This window comes from Oncorhynchus clarkii, unplaced genomic scaffold, assembly GCF_045791955.1.
Source record: "Oncorhynchus clarkii lewisi isolate Uvic-CL-2024 unplaced genomic scaffold, UVic_Ocla_1.0 unplaced_contig_1463_pilon_pilon, whole genome shotgun sequence".
Taxonomy (NCBI): domain Eukaryota; kingdom Metazoa; phylum Chordata; class Actinopteri; order Salmoniformes; family Salmonidae; genus Oncorhynchus; species Oncorhynchus clarkii.
Window position 1 is genome coordinate 92,092 of NW_027260828.1, and position 17,004 is coordinate 109,095.

General features: G+C 41.5%; 2 protein-coding genes across 2 annotated transcripts; both read left to right on the top strand.

The window, feature by feature from the left end:
- The first annotated feature begins 350 nt into the window (after positions 1-350).
- Positions 351-3,022, top strand: LOC139401835 (immunoglobulin lambda-1 light chain-like). Its single transcript, XM_071145817.1, has 4 exons — positions 351-390; positions 486-810; positions 1,592-1,629; positions 2,490-3,022. The coding sequence occupies exons 1-4, from the start codon at positions 351-353 to the stop codon at positions 2,813-2,815; spliced, it is 729 nt and encodes a 242-aa protein (XP_071001918.1). The 3' UTR covers positions 2,816-3,022.
- Positions 3,023-8,313: 5,291 nt separating this feature from the next.
- LOC139401836 (immunoglobulin lambda-1 light chain-like) lies at positions 8,314-13,627 on the top strand. The gene is made up of 5 exons (XM_071145819.1): positions 8,314-8,399; positions 8,495-8,619; positions 9,148-9,351; positions 12,148-12,181; positions 13,052-13,627. Exons 1-5 carry the CDS (start codon positions 8,360-8,362, stop codon positions 13,375-13,377), a joined length of 729 nt encoding a protein of 242 aa, XP_071001920.1. The 5' UTR covers positions 8,314-8,359; the 3' UTR covers positions 13,378-13,627.
- Positions 13,628-17,004: the final 3,377 nt, after the last annotated feature.

Sequence of the window (17,004 nt, forward strand, 5' to 3'; positions counted from 1 at the left end):
ATAATATTATTATTATAATGTTATTATCTATATTATGACATGCTGATTCTAACACAACTCACATGAAACTAAAACTGATATTTCAGTGTAACCAAAATGATCCCATTTAGTTTTTGTTGGTCCAATTTAAAACATTGATATTTTTGATAGTTTAATAGTTAAAGTAATTTAAATTATTCAGAAAACCGTGTTCTCAGAAGCTGATAGGCTGAGATATAGAGGCCCCTCCCCCTGATCCTCCCTGTCTGTCTCCTTATAGGTGGGTCCTGCAGCCTCTCCCCTCCTCACACTCCAACCCTGCTCCTCTCTCAGCTGGACAGTAAGGGCCGTTCACACCACACACTGACAACATGCTGGGGACACTCTGCACTCTCATCACTGTTCTAACATGTAAGTTTCCATTAACGTTGATATTTTTACCTTTGAATCATGCCTTATATATAGTTACATATATATGCCTCATGGTGAGTGTGATGTGTCAACAGGTGTTCATGGTGTCATTGTGTTGACCCAGAAGCCGTCTGTCCAGACCAAAACCACAGGAGAGGAGGTCACTATGGACTGTAATATTGGCAGATTTGATGGAAACTATGTCAATTGGTATAAACAGGTTCCTGGTGGGGTTCCTCAGTATGTTCTGAGCTTTACCCACGGTGACAGTTCTTCTGAATATTATGGGCCAGGTTTCTCCTCTAGTCGGTTCAACTATAAATCCACCTCAGACTTAGATTATCAGTTCATCATTAAACAGGTAGAGGCAGGAGACTCAGCAGTGTATTACTGTCAGACATATGATGATTCTGCTGAAGAGTTCGTATCACAGTGATTTACACAATGACAAAAACCTCTGACTGTAACACTTCTGCTTTTTGACTGAGAGGGACAAGCCTTTAATCAGACGTGTCAGTTCAAGTGAATCAGTGATTTTTGATTACAATGAGATAAAGGATATTTAGAAGACATTGTCTGAACATCATCATCACCATCATCATCAAGTCAACACTGCATCCTATGGATAGTGCTTTAACTTCATAAGGACCAGACACCAACAGCAGAATATGATGCTATTATGTATACTGTTACTTCATAGAGAGGAACTCTAGAAAAGCCTGAGATGTTTGTAGTGAGAGTGAAGCTCTGTCTGAATGGGATGTTTCAGTTACTGTCCTCTCAGTAGTGAGAGTGAAGCTCTGTCTGAATGGGATGTTTCAGTTGCTGTCCTCTCAGTAGAGAGAGTGAAGCTCTGTCTGAATGGGATGTTTCAGTTCCTGTCCTCTCAGTAGAGAGAGTGAAGCTCTGTCTGAATGGGATGTTTCAGTTCCTGTCCTCTCAGTAGAGAGAGTGAAGCTCTGTCTGAATGGGATGTTTCAGTTCCTGTCCTCTCAGTAGAGAGTGAAGCTCTGTCTTAATGGGATGTTTCAGTGTCTGTCCTCTCAGTATTGAGAGTGAAGCTCTGTCTGAATGGGATGGTTCAGTTCCTGTCCTCTCAGTAGAGAGAGTGAAGCTCTGTCTGAATGGGATGGTTCAGTTCCTGTCCTCTCAGTAGAGAGAGAGGAGGTTATTGTACGGCTGTGTAAACAAACTGAATCACTGTGGTATTCGGACCAGGAACCAAGCTCATTGTTACTGGTGAGTTCCCTTTATTTAACCTGATATTTTTGTATTCAAGGCTTTTTGTAATACGTAATAGTTAATAGAGTTACATATTTAACATTATATTCTTCTTTCATGTTTATTTAGTGTAAATAACCTACTTTGTGGACTGATTATCAAGAGTCATGGACACCATGTGACATCTTCATAGCCTACAGTATATCTGTAGTTGTTGATTTCACATTTAAACTTAAAAAACATGATGGACTATTTGACCATGTAGGTTACTGCTGTCACTTGACAACAATACTCATTTATAATGTCTCATACAATAATCATCTATTTACTCAGAGGTAGATTTGAATGTGAATGCTACATAAAGTTGTATCAACCTTTCAGGCATTGGTCCCACGTTATATTAAATAATGATAAAACCATGTATATGGTAGTTACACAATGTTGCTACATGATTCATTACATTGCAGGCTAGGACATTACAGTTGGTAACTCTGTTTCCTGGGTGACTAGTAGTAGGATATATGTTTGATTGTATCCCTCATTCAGCACATCTGACTACTTGATTATGTTTAAACTTAGAGATCTGAACTCATTATCCACTTGTACAGAAATCTGCTTCACCTCTGAAAAGTCACATAGGACTTAGGAAGTTTAAAACTAAGACCAGGTACAAACAGAGATTTGTGAGTAACATGTAACGATAGAATTACATGGTTTTAGTGCCTTTTAATTTATGAGGCCAGAATGTTAATTGTTTGTAGCCTTTGAGAAAACTGTGTATTTTTTATTCTACCGTATAATCACACAACCCCGTTTCATTCTACTAACTTATCAAATGATTTTGCGTAATATTTATTCTGCTCATTCCATTGGTCCAGACTCTACCCTCCCTCCGCCTGTCTTGACCATCTTCCCTCCGTCCAGTGAAGAGTTGAAGTCCAGCAAAGTCACCCTGGTGTGTCTGGCCAGTCAGATGGCCATGGGCTACGCAGATGTCAGCTGGACAGCGGGAGGGAATCCGGTCACCGGCGGCATCGCTACGAGTGGCCCGGTGCCGCAAGCCCACAAGACTTTTCAACTCAGCAGCTGTCTGACCGTTGACACGTCAGAATGGAACCAGGACAAAGTGTTCTCGTGTAAAGTCACCGTGGGATCCAAGTTCGCTGAGAAAGACATCAAGAAGTCTGAATGCAGCACTGAATAGCCTGAGAACCATTGTAATGTCCATTTCATATTCTACATCACTTTTCAAGTTATTGTTAACGCATCAAAATGTTTAACCTGCATATTTACATTATGTTCCATAAAAGATAAATAGCTAATCATACTGATATCATAGGCTATATGATAAGTAGACTTGTTATATTTGAAATGGGTTGTTTCGCAGATTTATAATAGAGGAATAGTTAGAGCTTTGCTGTATTGTGGATATTAAATAAAGAACATTCTAAAGAACAAGTGTTTGTATTAGAGCATGTTGATGAACATCAGTGTTAGCAGCTCTACATGAGGGGGAGTTTAACTGATCTCAAATAGAGCAGCCTGCTCTCTGACTTTAGTCCAGATCCAGAAATAGTTGATCTAGATATCCAGGATGTAGGGCAGGTTTACTGTAATGTTAATGAATAACCAGAGATGGACCACAAGTTTAGTTTATATTAAAACTTCACATTATTGAGAACCTTTCATTAGTGTGATATGATTGTATTATAAGAACATTCTGAAAGTACCTATTTAATAATCTTCCATATCTATTTAAAATAGTTAATTTGAAAAGGAAACTCGATTATTTCCTAGGCAATATTTGCTTGTACTTTTCACTGTATGAGGAATTTAAACAACAGTACAGCAGCATGATAAATTCAAAATATTCATAGTTTATATATCAATAGTGTTATAAACCTACGTCTTACTATATGTACGTTAACATTTGACTCATGACTCTTTTCTCTCCGTACATCTTTGCCAGCAGGGGGAAAGAGAAGAGTTAAAATATTATAATATGCTTCCACCTTGTTGCTCAAACAGTTGTATTTCATTATAGTTGTATTCCATTGTAATAATTTCCAGAATAAATCCATCACGCAGTTTCAAATCAATCACAAATGATAACGTTATTTATAGTTAGTGTACAATATCTGTGTTGTCAGTACAAATCTCTCCTCAGTTCTGCGTTGGTCTGGTTCAGAGAGGAGTGTAGTGATGTAGTTGAGACTAAATCAGTCTAACTAAGGTTTAGGGACCCTCCTTCCTCTGGTCCTCATGAACCCTTGTCCTGTTCCATTTTCTCTCTCTGTGTCCTCATCTTGTTCTTCACATCTGTTCTCGTTGGTGCCCTCACTCTAAGTCTGGTCTTGTTCACATTGGGGAGAACCCTAACTAGCAGTCCAGTCACATTTTCACTTAGTCTCCCATTGGCATCATTGGCATCAATGCATGACTAAGTAAAGATTCACCTTAATTAGAAGTTAGGATTCACACCATCCTGCCTCAGTGATCAGAATAGACCACCAATAATGACTGAGGAAAGATCTACATGTACTTTACAACAGGAACAGCTGTCTGTAGACCACTGGTTTCAGTCCCACCCAAAGACCAGCTGGTGGTTTCATGTCTACTATCTCTAGTTATCAGAGTCATTCACCAGGGACGTGTTCTAGATCTGACACTGAGTTACAGGCAGTGATGTGTTGCTCCCTTTCTCCCCCAGGACACACCTGCTTCCCCTCCTCTCCTTATTTATAGCTTCATGTAAATCAAGGGGTTGTTTTATCTCCTCTCAGAACTGTGTGGGGGGAGGGGGGAGTTAGGGGGGTCTGCAGGTGACCAGAGGAGTGGACTGAAACTGAAAATGTTTCCCAAATGGCACTATATTCCCTTTATAGTGCACTACTTTTGACAAAGGCCCATTAGGTTCTGGTCAACAGTAGTGCACTATAAGGGGAATAGGGAGACATCCTAAGTACCTCATCATTGTGTTGGTCTTGTGCAGAACTAGTGTAGGATAATAAACTACAGACATGGTTTGATGGAGGTAGGAGATTAGATACCTCATCATTATGTTGGTCCTGTGCAGAACTAGTGTAGGATAATAAACTACAGACATGGTTTGATGGAGGTAGGAGATTAGATACCTCATCATTGTGTTGGTCCTGTGCAGAACTAGTGTAGGATAATAAACTACAGACATGGTTTGATGGAGGTAGGAGATTAGATACCTCATCATTGTGTTGGTCCTGTGCAGAACTAGTGTAGGATAATAAACTCCATTCATGGTTTGATTGAGGTAGGAGATTAGATACCTCATCATTGTGTTGGTCCTGTGCAGAACTAGTGTAGGATAATAAACTACAGACATGGTTTGATGGAGGTAGGAGATTAGATACCTCATCATTGTGTTGGTCTTGTGTAGAACTAGAATAGGATAATAAACTACAGACATGGTTTGATGGAGGTAGGAGATTAGATACATCATTATGTTGGTCTTGTGTAGAACTAGTATAGGATAATAAACTACAGACATGGTTTGATGGAGGTAGGAGATTAGATACCTCATCATTATGTTGGTCCTGTGCAGAACTAGTATAGGATATTAAACTACAGACATGATTGATGGAGGTAGAATATGAGTCAGTGAACAAGACAGGATCTCATGTAGAACAATGATCATACTAGTCTCTCATATATTCTGGTTACTTTGATCATTCAGAAAAATTACAGTGAAAAATAATTATAACAATCAATAATGAGAGTAGCTGGTGGTAGGTTGATTGCAGAGGCCCCGCCCTCTAGTTATCCATGGCTTGGTGATTGGTTAACTATAGAGGCCCCTCCCCCTGATCCTCCCTGTCTGTCTCCTTATAGGTGGGTCCTGCAGCCTCTCCTCTCCTCACACTCCAACCCTGCTCCTCTCTCAGCTGGACAGTAAGGGCCGTTCACACCACACACTGACAACATGCTGGGGACACTCTGCACTCTCATCACTGCTCTAACATGTAAGGAATTTACTATATGTTCAATCTGAATCCAAAAACAATGCCAATGAAGTTTTACATTCATGTCTGAATAACTGTCTTAATAAATGGTGTGTTTCATTCCCACAGATGTCAGTTGCCAGAAAGCAGTGACACAGACACCTTCAGTACTGACTGTTAGTACAAAGGGGACTGTTACTTTTCACTGTGACATTACCAAAGATGAAAAAAAATATGTAAACTGGTATAAACAGGTTCCAGGAGGAGCTCCTCAGTATGTGTTAAGGTTTTACCGTACTCACTCCTCTCCTAATGAATATGGTTCTGGTTTCTCCTCTGATCGTTTCACATCTAAAGCCACGTCTGATAAGGATTATCAGTTTATAATCAGTAATGTGGAAGAGACAGACTCAGCAGTGTATTACTGTCAGACTTGGGACGACTCTGATAAAGTGCACGTATCACAGTGATATACACCATGACAAAAACCTCCTCCCCAAACACACTCACTTCTGCTTTCAGATGTTCTGAATATAGACACTAACTGAATGTCAAGTCATCCTGAACCAGTGTGTCTGCAGGAGGAGAACATTCCATGCTTGTGTTTTACACAAAACCCTTCACACATTTAGTAGAATGTTGTCATCAACAATTACACCTAGTTGTCACAAAGCATGAATGATGAAGTGATATTCCAGAAGGTTCAGTCCTAACAGAAGACTCCATGTATCAGATAACCTCCATGATAGTCAGTCCCCTGGTTTACAGTAGAGACATATTACATCAACAGGCATTTAGTGATGTGCTGTTAGTTCAGAACCCCACCATCAGGTCCAGATATTATTATCATTATGTTATTATCTATATTATGACATGCTGATATTAACTAACTAACATAAATGAGAAGAAACAGAATACTGATCTTTACAATGCAACAAAACAAATCCAATATGTTTATGAAATAGTCTTCTCTGAAATATTTCTATTTTTTATAGTTTAATAGTGACTCTAATTGAAATGTGTGTCACAGTTATGAAAATATAGGATACATCCAGTTATTATTTATAAATCTGTCTGTTGGTCTTGTGAAGACTCAGATACAGTACGTTTGAGAGTAGATAGTGATTGGTTAACTGTAGAGGCCCCTCCCTCTGGTCCTCCCTGGCTTGGTGATAGGTTAACTGTAGAGGCCCCTCCCTCTGGTCCTCCCTGGCTTGGTGATTGGTTAACTGTAGAGGCCCCTCCCTCTGGTCCTCCCTGGCTTGGTGATTGGTTAACTGTAGAGGCCCCTCCCTCTGGTCCTCCCTGGCTTGGTGATTGGTTAACTGTAGAGGCCCCTCCCTCTAGTCCTCTTTGGCTTGGTGATAGGTTAACTATAGAGGCCCCTCCCCCTGATCCTCTCTGTCTGTCTCCTTATAGGTGGGTCCTGCAGCCTCTCCTCTCCTCACACTCCAACCCTGCTCCTCTCTCAGCTGGACAGTAAGGGCCGTTCACACCACACACTGACAACATGCTGGGGACACTCTGCACTCTCATCACTGCTCTAACATGTAAGGAATTTACTATATGTTCAATCTGAATCCAAAAACAATGCCAATGAAGTTTTACATTCATGTCTGAATAACTGTCTTAATTAATGGTGTGTTTCATTCCCACAGATGTCAGTTGCCAGAAAGCAGTGACACAGACACCTTCAGTACTGACTGTCAGTACAAAGGGGACCGCCACTTTTCACTGTGACATTACCAAAGGGGAGGGCAATGTTGTAATCTGGTATAAACAGGTTCCAGGAGGAGCTCCTCAGTATGTGTTAAGGTATTACCATACTTGGAGTAGCTTTACCTCTTCCTCTCCTGATCAATATGGTTCTGGTTTCTCCTCTGATCGTTTCACATCTAAAGCCACGTCTGATAAGGATTATCAGTTTATAATCAGTAATGTGGAGGAGACAGACTCAGCAGTGTATTACTGTCAGACTTGGGACAGCTCTGTTAAAGTGCACGTATCACAGTGATATACACCATGACAAAAACCTCCTCACCAAACACACTCACTTCTGCTTTCAGATGTTCTGAATATAGACACTAACTGAATGTCAAGTCATCCTGAACCAGTGTGTCTGCAGGAGGAGAACATTCCATGCTTGTGTTTAACACAAAACCCTTCACACATTTAGTAGAATGTTGTCATTAACAATTACACCTAGTTGTCACAAAGCATGAATGATGAAGTGATATTCCAGAAGGTTCAGTCCTAACAGAAGACTCCATGTATCAGATAACCTCCATGATAGTCAGTCCCCTGGTTTACAGTAGAGACATATTACATCAACAGGCATTTAGTGATGTACTGTTAGTTCAGAACCCCACCATCAGGTCCAGATATTATTATCATTATGTTATTATTATCTATATTATGACATACTGATTTCAGTAAACCTACCAACATCACTTACCAACAACAAACTTACCAGCACAACTCACATGAAACTAATTACTGCTCTTTTCAGTGTAACCAAAATTATCACACATGGTTTTTGTTGGTCCAATATTAAATATATAGATATTTTGATAATTTAATAGTTACAGTCATTTAAATTCATCAGGAGTCCATCTTCTCAGAAGCTGATAGGCTGAGATATAGAGGCCCCTCCCCCTGATCCTCCCTGTCTGTCTCCTTATAGGTGGGTCCTGCAGCCTCTCCTCTCCTCACACTCCAACCCTGCTCATCTCTCAGCTGGACAGTAAGGGCCGTTGACACCACACACTGATAACATGCTGGGGACACTCTGCACTCTCATCACTGCTCTAACATGTAAGTTTCCATTAACGTTGATATTTTTACCTTTGAATCATGCCTTATATATAGTTACATATATATGCCTCATGGTGAGTGTGATGTGTCAACAGGTGTTCATGGTGTCATTGTGTTGACCCAGAAGCCGTCTGTCCAGACCAAAACCACAGGAGAGGAGGTCACTATGGACTGTAACATTGGCAGATTTGATGGAAACTATGTCCATTGGTATAAACAGGTTCCTGGTGGGGTTCCTCAGTATGTTCTGAGCTTTACCCACAGGTTCCTGGTGGGGTTCCTCAGTATGTTCTGAGCTTTACCCACAGGTTCCTGGTGGGGTTCCTCAGTATGTTCTGAGCTTTACCCACAGGTTCCTGGTGGGGTTCCTCAGTATGTTCTGAGCTTTACCCACAGGTTCCTGGTGGGGTTCCTCAGTATGTTCTGAGCTTTACCCACAGGTTCCTGGTGGGGTTCCTCAGTATGTTCTGAGCTTTACCCACAGGTTCCTGGTGGGGTTCCTCAGTATGTTCTGAGCTTTACCCACAGGTTCCTGGTGGGGTTCCTCAGTATGTTCTGAGCTTTATCCACAGGTTCCTGGTGGGGTTCCTCAGTATGTTCTGAGCTTTACCCACAGGTTCCTGGTGGGGTTCCTCAGTATGTTCTGAGCTTTACCCACAGGTTCCTGGTGGGGTTCCTCAGTATGTTCTGAGCTTTATCCACAGGTTCCTGGTGGGGTTCCTCAGTATGTTCTGAGCTTTACCCACAGGTTCCTGGTGGGGTTCCTCAGTATGTTCTGAGCTTTACCCACGGTGACAGTTCTTCTGAATATTATGGGCCAGGTTTCTCCTCTAGTCGGTTCAACTCTGAATCCACCTCAGACTTAGATTATCAGTTCATCATTAAACAGGTAGAGGCAGGAGACTCAGCAGTGTATTACTGTCAGACACATGATGATTCTGCTGAAGAGTTCGTATCACAGTGATTTACACAATGACAAAAACCTCTGACTGCAACCCTTCTGCTTTTTGACTGAGAGGGACAAGCCTTTAATCAGACGTGTCAGTTCAAGTGAATCAGTGATTTTTGATTACAATGAGATAAAGGATAATTCGAAGACATTGTCTGAACATCATCATCAACAACATCATCATCAAGTCAACACTGCATCGTATGGATAGTGCTTTAACTTCATAAGGACCAGACACCAACAGCAGAATATGATGCTATTATGTATACTGTTACTTCATAGAGAGAAACTCTAGAAAAGCCGGAGATGTTTGTAGTGAGAGTGAAGCTCTGTCTGAATGGGATGTTTCAGTTCCTGTCCTCTCAGTAGAGAGAGTGAAGCTCTGTCTGAATGGGATGTTTCAGTTCCTGTCTTCTCAGTAGAGAGAGTGAAGCTCTGTCTGAATGGGATGTTTCAGTTTCTGTCCTCTCAGTAGAGAGAGTGAAGCTCTGTCTGAATGGGATGTTTCAGTTCCTGTCCTCTCAGTAGAGAGAGTGAAGCTCTGTCTGAATGGGATGTTTCAGTTCCTGTCTTCTCAGTAGAGAGAGTGAAGCTCTGTCTGAATGGGATGTTTCAGTTTCTGTCCTCTCAGTAGTGAGAGTGAAGCTCTGTCTGAATGGGATGTTTCAGTTCCTGTCCTCTCAGTAGAGAGAGTGAAGCTCTGTCTGAATGGGATGTTTCAGTTCCTGTCCTCTCAGTAGAGAGAGTGAAGCTCTGTCTGAATGGGATGTTTCAGTTCCTGTCTTCTCAGTAGAGAGAGTGAAGCTCTGTCTGAATGGGATGTTTCAGTTTCTGTCCTCTCAGTAGAGAGAGTGAAGCTCTGTCTGAATGGGATGTTTCAGTTCCTGTCCTCTCAGTAGAGAGATTGAAGCTCTGTCTGAATGGGATGTTTCAGTTCCTGTCTTCTCAGTAGAGAGAGTGAAGCTCTGTCTGAATGGGATGTTTCAGTTTCTGTCCTCTCAGTAGAGAGAGTGAAGCTCTGTCTGAATGGGATGTTTCAGTTCCTGTCCTCTCATTAGAGAGAGTGAAGCTCTGTCTGAATGGGATGTTTCAGTTCCTGTCCTCTCAGTAGAGAGTGAAGCTCTGTCTGGATGGGATGTTTCAGTTCCTGTCCTCTCAGTAGAGAGAGTGAAGCTCTGTCTGAATGGGATGTTTCAGTTCCTGTCCTCTCAGTAGAGAGAGTGAAGCTCTGTCTGAATGGGATGGTTCAGTTCCTGTCCTCTCAGTAGAGAGAGTGAAGCTCTGTCTGAATGGGATGGTTCAGTTCCTGTCCTCTCAGTAGAGAGAGTGAAGCTCTGTCTTAATGGGATGTTTCAGTTTCTGTCCTCTCAGTAGTGAGAGTGAAGCTCTGTCTTAATGGGATGTTTCAGTCCCTGTCCTCTCAGTAGGGAGAGTTAAGCTCTGTCTGGATGGGATGTTTCAGTTTCTGTCCTCTCAGTAGAGAGCGTGAAGCTCTGTCTGAATGGGATGTTTCAGTTCCTGTCCTCTTAGTAGTGAGAGTGAAGCTCTGTCTGAATGGGATGTTTCAGTTCCTGTCCTCTCAGTAGAGAGAGTGAAGCTCTGTCTGAATGGGATGTTTCAGTTCCTGTCCTCTCAGTAGAGAGAGTGAAGCTCTGTCTTAATGGGATGTTTCAGTTCCTGTCCTCTCAGTAGAGAGAGTGAAGCTCTGTCTGAATGGGATGTTTCAGTTCCTGTCCTCTCAGTAGAGAGGGTGAAGCTCTGTCTGAATGGGATGTTTCAGTTCCTGTCCTCTCAGTAGAGAGAGTGAAGCTCTGTCTGAATGGGATGTTTCAGTTCCTGTCCTCTCAGTAGAGAGAGTGAAGCTCTGTCTTAATGGGATGTTTCAGTTCCTGTCCTCTCAGTAGAGAGAGTGAAGCTCTGTCTGAATGGGATGTTTCAGTTCCTGTCCTCTCAGTAGAGAGAGTGAAGCTCTGTCTGAATGGGATGTTTCAGTTCCTGTCCTCTCAGTAGAGAGAGTGAAGCTCTGTCTTAATGGGATGTTTCAGTTCCTGTCCTCTCAGTAGAGAGAGTGAAGCTCTGTCTGAATGGGATGTTTCAGTTCCTGTCCTCTCAGTAGAGAGAGTGAAGCTCTGTCTGAATGGGATGTTTCAGTTCCTGTCCTCTTAGTAGTGAGAGTTAAGCTCTGTCTGGATGGGATGTTTCAGTTTCTGTCCTCTCAGTAGAGAGCTTGAAGCTCTGTCTGAATGGGATGTTTCAGTTCCTGTCCTCTTAGTAGTGAGAGTGAAGCTCTGTCTGAATGGGATGTTTCAGTTCCTGTCCTCTCAGTAGAGAGAGTGAAGCTCTGTCTGGATGGGATGTTTCAGTTCCTGTCCTCTCAGTAGAGAGAGTGAAGCTCTGTCTGAATGGGATGTTTCAGTTCCTGTCCTCTCAGTAGAGAGAGTGATGCTCTGTCTTAATGGGATGTTTCAGTTCCTGTCCTCTCAGTAGAGAGAGTGAAGCTCTGTCTGAATGGGATGTTTCAGTTCCTGTCCTCTCAGTAGAGAGAGTGAAGCTCTGTTTTAATGGGATGTTTCAGTTCCTGTCCTCTCAGTAGTGAGAGTGAAGCTCTGTCTTAATGGGATGTTTCAGTTCCTGTCCTCCCAGTAGATAGTGAAGCTCTGTCTGGATGGGATGTTTCAGTTCCTGTCCTCTCAGTAGAGAGAGTGAAGCTCTGTCTGAATGGGATGTTTCAGTTCCTGTCCTCTCAGTAGAGAGTGAGGAGGTTATTGTACGGCTGTGTAAACAAACTGAATCACTGTGGTATTCGGACAAGGAACCAAGCTCTTTGTTACTGGTGAGTTCCCTTTATTTTAACCTGATATTTTTGTATTCAAGGCTTTTTGTAATACGTAATAGTTAATAGAGTTACATATTTAACATTATATTCTTCTTTCATATTTATTTAATGTAAATAACCTACTTTGTGGACTGATTATCAAGAGTCATGAACACCATGTGACATCTTCATAACCTACAGTATATCTGTAGTTGTTGATTTCACATTTAAACTTAAAAAACATGATGGACTATTTGACCATGTAGGTTACTGCTGTCACTTGACAACAATACTCATTTATAATGTCTCATACAATAATCATCTATTTACTCAGAGGTAGATTTGGATGTGAAGTCAACATAAAGTTGTATCAACCTTTAAGGCATTGGTCCCACGTTATATTAAATAATGATAAAACCATGTATATGGTAGTTACACACAATGTTGCTACATGATTCATTACATTGCAGGCTAGGACATTACAGTTGGTAACTCTGTTTCCTGGGTTACTAGTAGTAGGATATATGTTTGATTGTATCCCTCATTCAGCACATCTGACTACTTGATTATGTTTAAACTTAGAGATCTGAACTCATTATCCACTTGCACAGAAATCTGCTTCACCTCTGAAAAGTCACATATGGAGAGTTACGTAGAAAGTTTAAAACTAAGACCAGGTACAAACAGAGATTTGTGAGTAACATTTAACGATAGAATTACATGGTTTTAGTGCCTTTTAATTTATGAGGCCAGAATGTTAATTGTTTGTAGCCTTTGAGAAAACTGTGTATTTTTTATTCTACCGTATAATCACACAACCCCGTTTCATTCTACTAACATATCAAATGATTTTGCGTAATATTTATTCTGCTCATTCCATTGGTCCAGACTCTACCCTCCCTCCGCCTGTCTTGACCATCCTCCCTCCGTCCAGCGATGAGTTGAAGTCCAGCAAAGTCACCCTGGTGTGTCTGGCCAGTCAGATGGCCATGGGCTACGCCGATGTCAGCTGGACAGCGGGAGGGAATCCGGTCACCGGCGGCATCGCTACGAGTGGCCCGGTGCCGCAAGCCGACAAGACGTTTCAACTCAGCAGCTGTCTGACCGTTGACACGTCAGAATGGAACCAGGACAAAGTGTTCTCGTGTAAAGTCACCGTGGGATCCAAGTTCGCTGAGAAAGACATCAAGAAGTCTGAATGCAGCACTGAATAGCCTGAGAACCATTGTAATGTCCATTTCATATTCTACATCACTTTTCAAGTTATTGTTAATTCATTACAAGTTTCACCTGCATATATGCATTATGTTCCCTAAAAGATAAATAGCTAATCATACTGATATCATAGGCTATATGATAAGTAGACTTGTTATATTTGAAATGGGTTGTTTTGCAGATGATTAATAGAGGAATAGTTAGAGCTTTGCTGTATTGTGGATATTCAATAAAGAACATTCTAAAGAACAAGTGTTTGTATTAGAGCATGTTGATGAACATCAGTGCTAGCAGCTCTACATGAGGGGGAGTTTAACTGATCTCAAATAGAGCATTATGCTCTCTGACTTTAGTCCAGATCCAGAAATAGTTGATCTAGATATCCAGGATGTAGGGCAGGTTTACTGTAATGTTAATGAATAACCAGAGATGGACCACAAGTTTAGTTTATATTAAAACTTCACATTATTGAGAACCTTCATTAGTATGACATGATTGTTTTATAAACTGGGTTGTTTGAGCCCTGAATGCTGATTGGCTGACAGCCGTGATATACTGTATCAGACCGCATACCAAAACATTTATGTGTACTGCTTTAATTACGTTGGTAACCAGTTTATAATCGCAATAAGGCACCTCTGTGGTTTGTGGTATATGACCGATATACTACGGCTAAGGGCTGTATCCAGGCACTCCGCAATTCGTCGTAAATAAGAATAGCCCTTAGCTGTGGTATATCGGCCATATACCATACCCCCCCAGGACCTTATTGCGTAATTATTAGACCATTCTGAAAGTACTTCTTTAATTATCATCCATATCTATCTGAAAAAAACTGCTGATTTGTAAAGAATCATGTGATTGGGGATCGCAATATTTCCTGTACAATATTTGCTTGTACTATTTCACTGTATGATGAATTAAAACAACAGTACAATAACATGATATATTCAATATATTCATATTATATAGTTACAATATTCAAAGGTGTTTTAAACTTGCATCTTACTACGATGTACAATACCATTTTAGTCATTAATACTTTGCCAGCATGTGGAAAGAGAAGAGAGACACATATTGTAATATGCTGCCACCTTGTGGCTCAAACAGCTGTTTTTCAACAGTGTATACTGAGGGAATAAATCATTAGGAACATCTGCTCTTTCCATGACACAGACTGACCAGGTGAATCCAGGTGAAAGCTATGATGTCTTATTGACGTCACCTGTTAAATCAACTTCAATCAGCGTAGATGAAGGGGAGGAGACAGAATAAAGATGGATTTTCAAGTTGAGATAATTGAGGCATGGCTTGTTCATGAGTATATTTGCCAGCAGGCAGAAAGAGGAAAGAGTTGTATTTCAACAGTATATTTGTAAAGTAGTCCTGTAGTACCTTACTCTGTATTTTCACTATTTACTAGGGGTGAAACGTGTATTCGTATTGAACCGTTCGGTACAGGGTCCCCGGTGCACGGGGTCCGGTACGCACTGTGAACCCAACAATACATTCATCATATATTATAGCTAGGAATATATATATATATATATTTATATATTTCATTATAAAAAATAAACCAATGGCGCATAAATTAATGTGGGGAAAATACCAATAAAGCAATAAAGTTTGCTTAAAAAAAAAAGTTGTTTCGTCTCGTAGCTGATTAGTTATTTCACTCCAGCGAGAACAGAGCTGAGAGGTCGTCGTAGCAGCAATTAGTTTATGAAGGAATTAGCAGTTGGCTAAATGCAAAGGAGCAACATGGCAAGCATTGGTGAGCCAGGGCAACAATATCCAGCTGACTCCGGTAGGGCTAAAGAAATCAACGCAGCGATAGCAAAATTCCTAGCGGCAGAGGGTTGAGAGATACCTTGAGCAGAAAGCTGCGGTGTTTTCTACACTGACTGATCAACCTGTGAGGAAGAATGTCAAAGATATTGTGACTTTGTCTGAAAATGCCATAAGACTTGCAGAGGTGCAAACCTCTCAAAACACAACACTGATATGCACTGAGAGCATCCCATCAGTTTCCATGGTCCTGCCGATGACAACAATGATCCTGGAATCAATGGTGGCATGATGAAGATGAACCCGCAGTAAGGGATGTGAAGACTGCTATCAGAGTTAACCCGGAGCCTAGACATGCTGACCCTGGTGTCCAAGACTTCTCACACAAGAGCACCGCTTTGGACCCCCGGTTCAAGTCCCTGATGCTGCTGCTCGTCTGAGAAATGAACTCACAGCAGAGATGGTGACCAATATACAACAGGTATTGTATTTATTTTGTTAATGTGACATCTAAGATTTTATTCATTAGTGATTTAACAATGAATTATAAAGTAATAATTGTAATTTTCATAATAGTATCTGATGTATATTTCCAACAACAAATCATATTTTTAAAGCCACTTCAAAGAGAGTAATGTTCATGTAATTTAATTCTGCAGGGTCAAGCCACAGATGCCACAGGAGCCAACCCCTCTCCAGAGATCATTGACTAAGGCCTAGGGATCCTCCTTCCTCTAGTCCCTGTGGATCCTGAACCCGTGCTGTTTTCTCGGTCTGGAGTCCTCATCTGTACCCTTATCTGTGCCCTTGGTGGTGCCCTCACCTCTCCTCTTAACGGTTCCCTCATCTCTGCCCTCATTGGCATCCTCAGCGGAGGCCGGGGAGTGACTCTCCGTATGGGGCGTTGAGGAGGGGTCCACACAGGGGGCCGGGGGAGTTTCCCAGCCTGCAGGTCATCTACGAAGCCCTCCACCCTGTCGAACTTGGAGCTGAGCCTTCCCAGCTCATCCTTTAGAGAGTTGAACTGCTTGTAGAGATCCCCCAGGGCCTCAGACAGGGGCTGAATTCTGGAGAGAGAGAGGGCATGAGAGAGAAGTCGTGTCACTGAATTGTTACCTACGAGGCAAAAACTGGTTGAATCAAAGTGGTTTCCACGTCATTTCAACCCCAAAAACCTATGTGATGACGTTGAATCAATGTGGAGAACTGATTGGTTTAGAAAAACGTTATTAGAACAAATTCTTATTTTCAATGACGGCCTAGGAACAGTGGGTTTTCTGCCTTGTTCAGGGTCAGAACAACAGATTTTTACCTTGTCAGCTCAAGGATTCGATCTTCCAACCTTTCGGTTACTAGTTCAACACTCTAACCACTAGGCTTCCTGACGCCATGCTTGGCCCACGAAGGCAAAGGTAACTGAACTAAATGACTAAATGGCCCTGCATCACTCACCTCTGTCCTCATGAGGAGCTTTGACAGACTAGTCAAGGATCAATCTCAGTCACTCTGCAAACTGCCCTGTCCCATCTGGACAAGAGGAATACCTACACTACCAGTCAAAAGTTTTAGAACACCTGCTCATTAAAGGGTTTCTCTTTACGTTGTCGAATAATAGTGACAACATAAACTATGAAATAATACATATGGAATCATGTAATAACCAAAACAGTGTTGAACAAATCATATGCATTTTATATTTGAGATTATTCAAATAGCCACCCTTTGCCTTGATGACAGCTTTGCACCCTCTTGGCATTCTCTCAATCCGCTTCATGAGGTAGTCACCTGGAACCCATTTCAATTAACAGGTGTGCCTACTTAAACGTTAATTTGTGGAA

What these genes read in the sequence shown, in the direction of transcription:
- LOC139401836 (XM_071145819.1), top strand. Translation starts at nt 8,360, where the DNA reads ATGCTGGGGACACTCTGCACTCTCATCACTGCTCTAACAT. An exon ending in ATGATTCTGCTGAAGAGTTC is followed by an intron (nt 9,352 to 12,147) that starts GTATCACAGTGA and finishes TGAATCACTGTG; the next exon opens with GTATTCGGACAAGGAACCAA. An exon ending in AACCAAGCTCTTTGTTACTG is followed by an intron (nt 12,182 to 13,051) that starts GTGAGTTCCCTT and finishes CCATTGGTCCAG; the next exon opens with ACTCTACCCTCCCTCCGCCT.
- LOC139401835 (XM_071145817.1), top strand. Translation starts at nt 351, where the DNA reads ATGCTGGGGACACTCTGCACTCTCATCACTGTTCTAACAT. An exon ending in TCTCATCACTGTTCTAACAT is followed by an intron (nt 391 to 485) that starts GTAAGTTTCCAT and finishes ATGTGTCAACAG; the next exon opens with GTGTTCATGGTGTCATTGTG. An exon ending in TATGATGATTCTGCTGAAGA is followed by an intron (nt 811 to 1,591) that starts GTTCGTATCACA and finishes AAACTGAATCAC; the next exon opens with TGTGGTATTCGGACCAGGAA.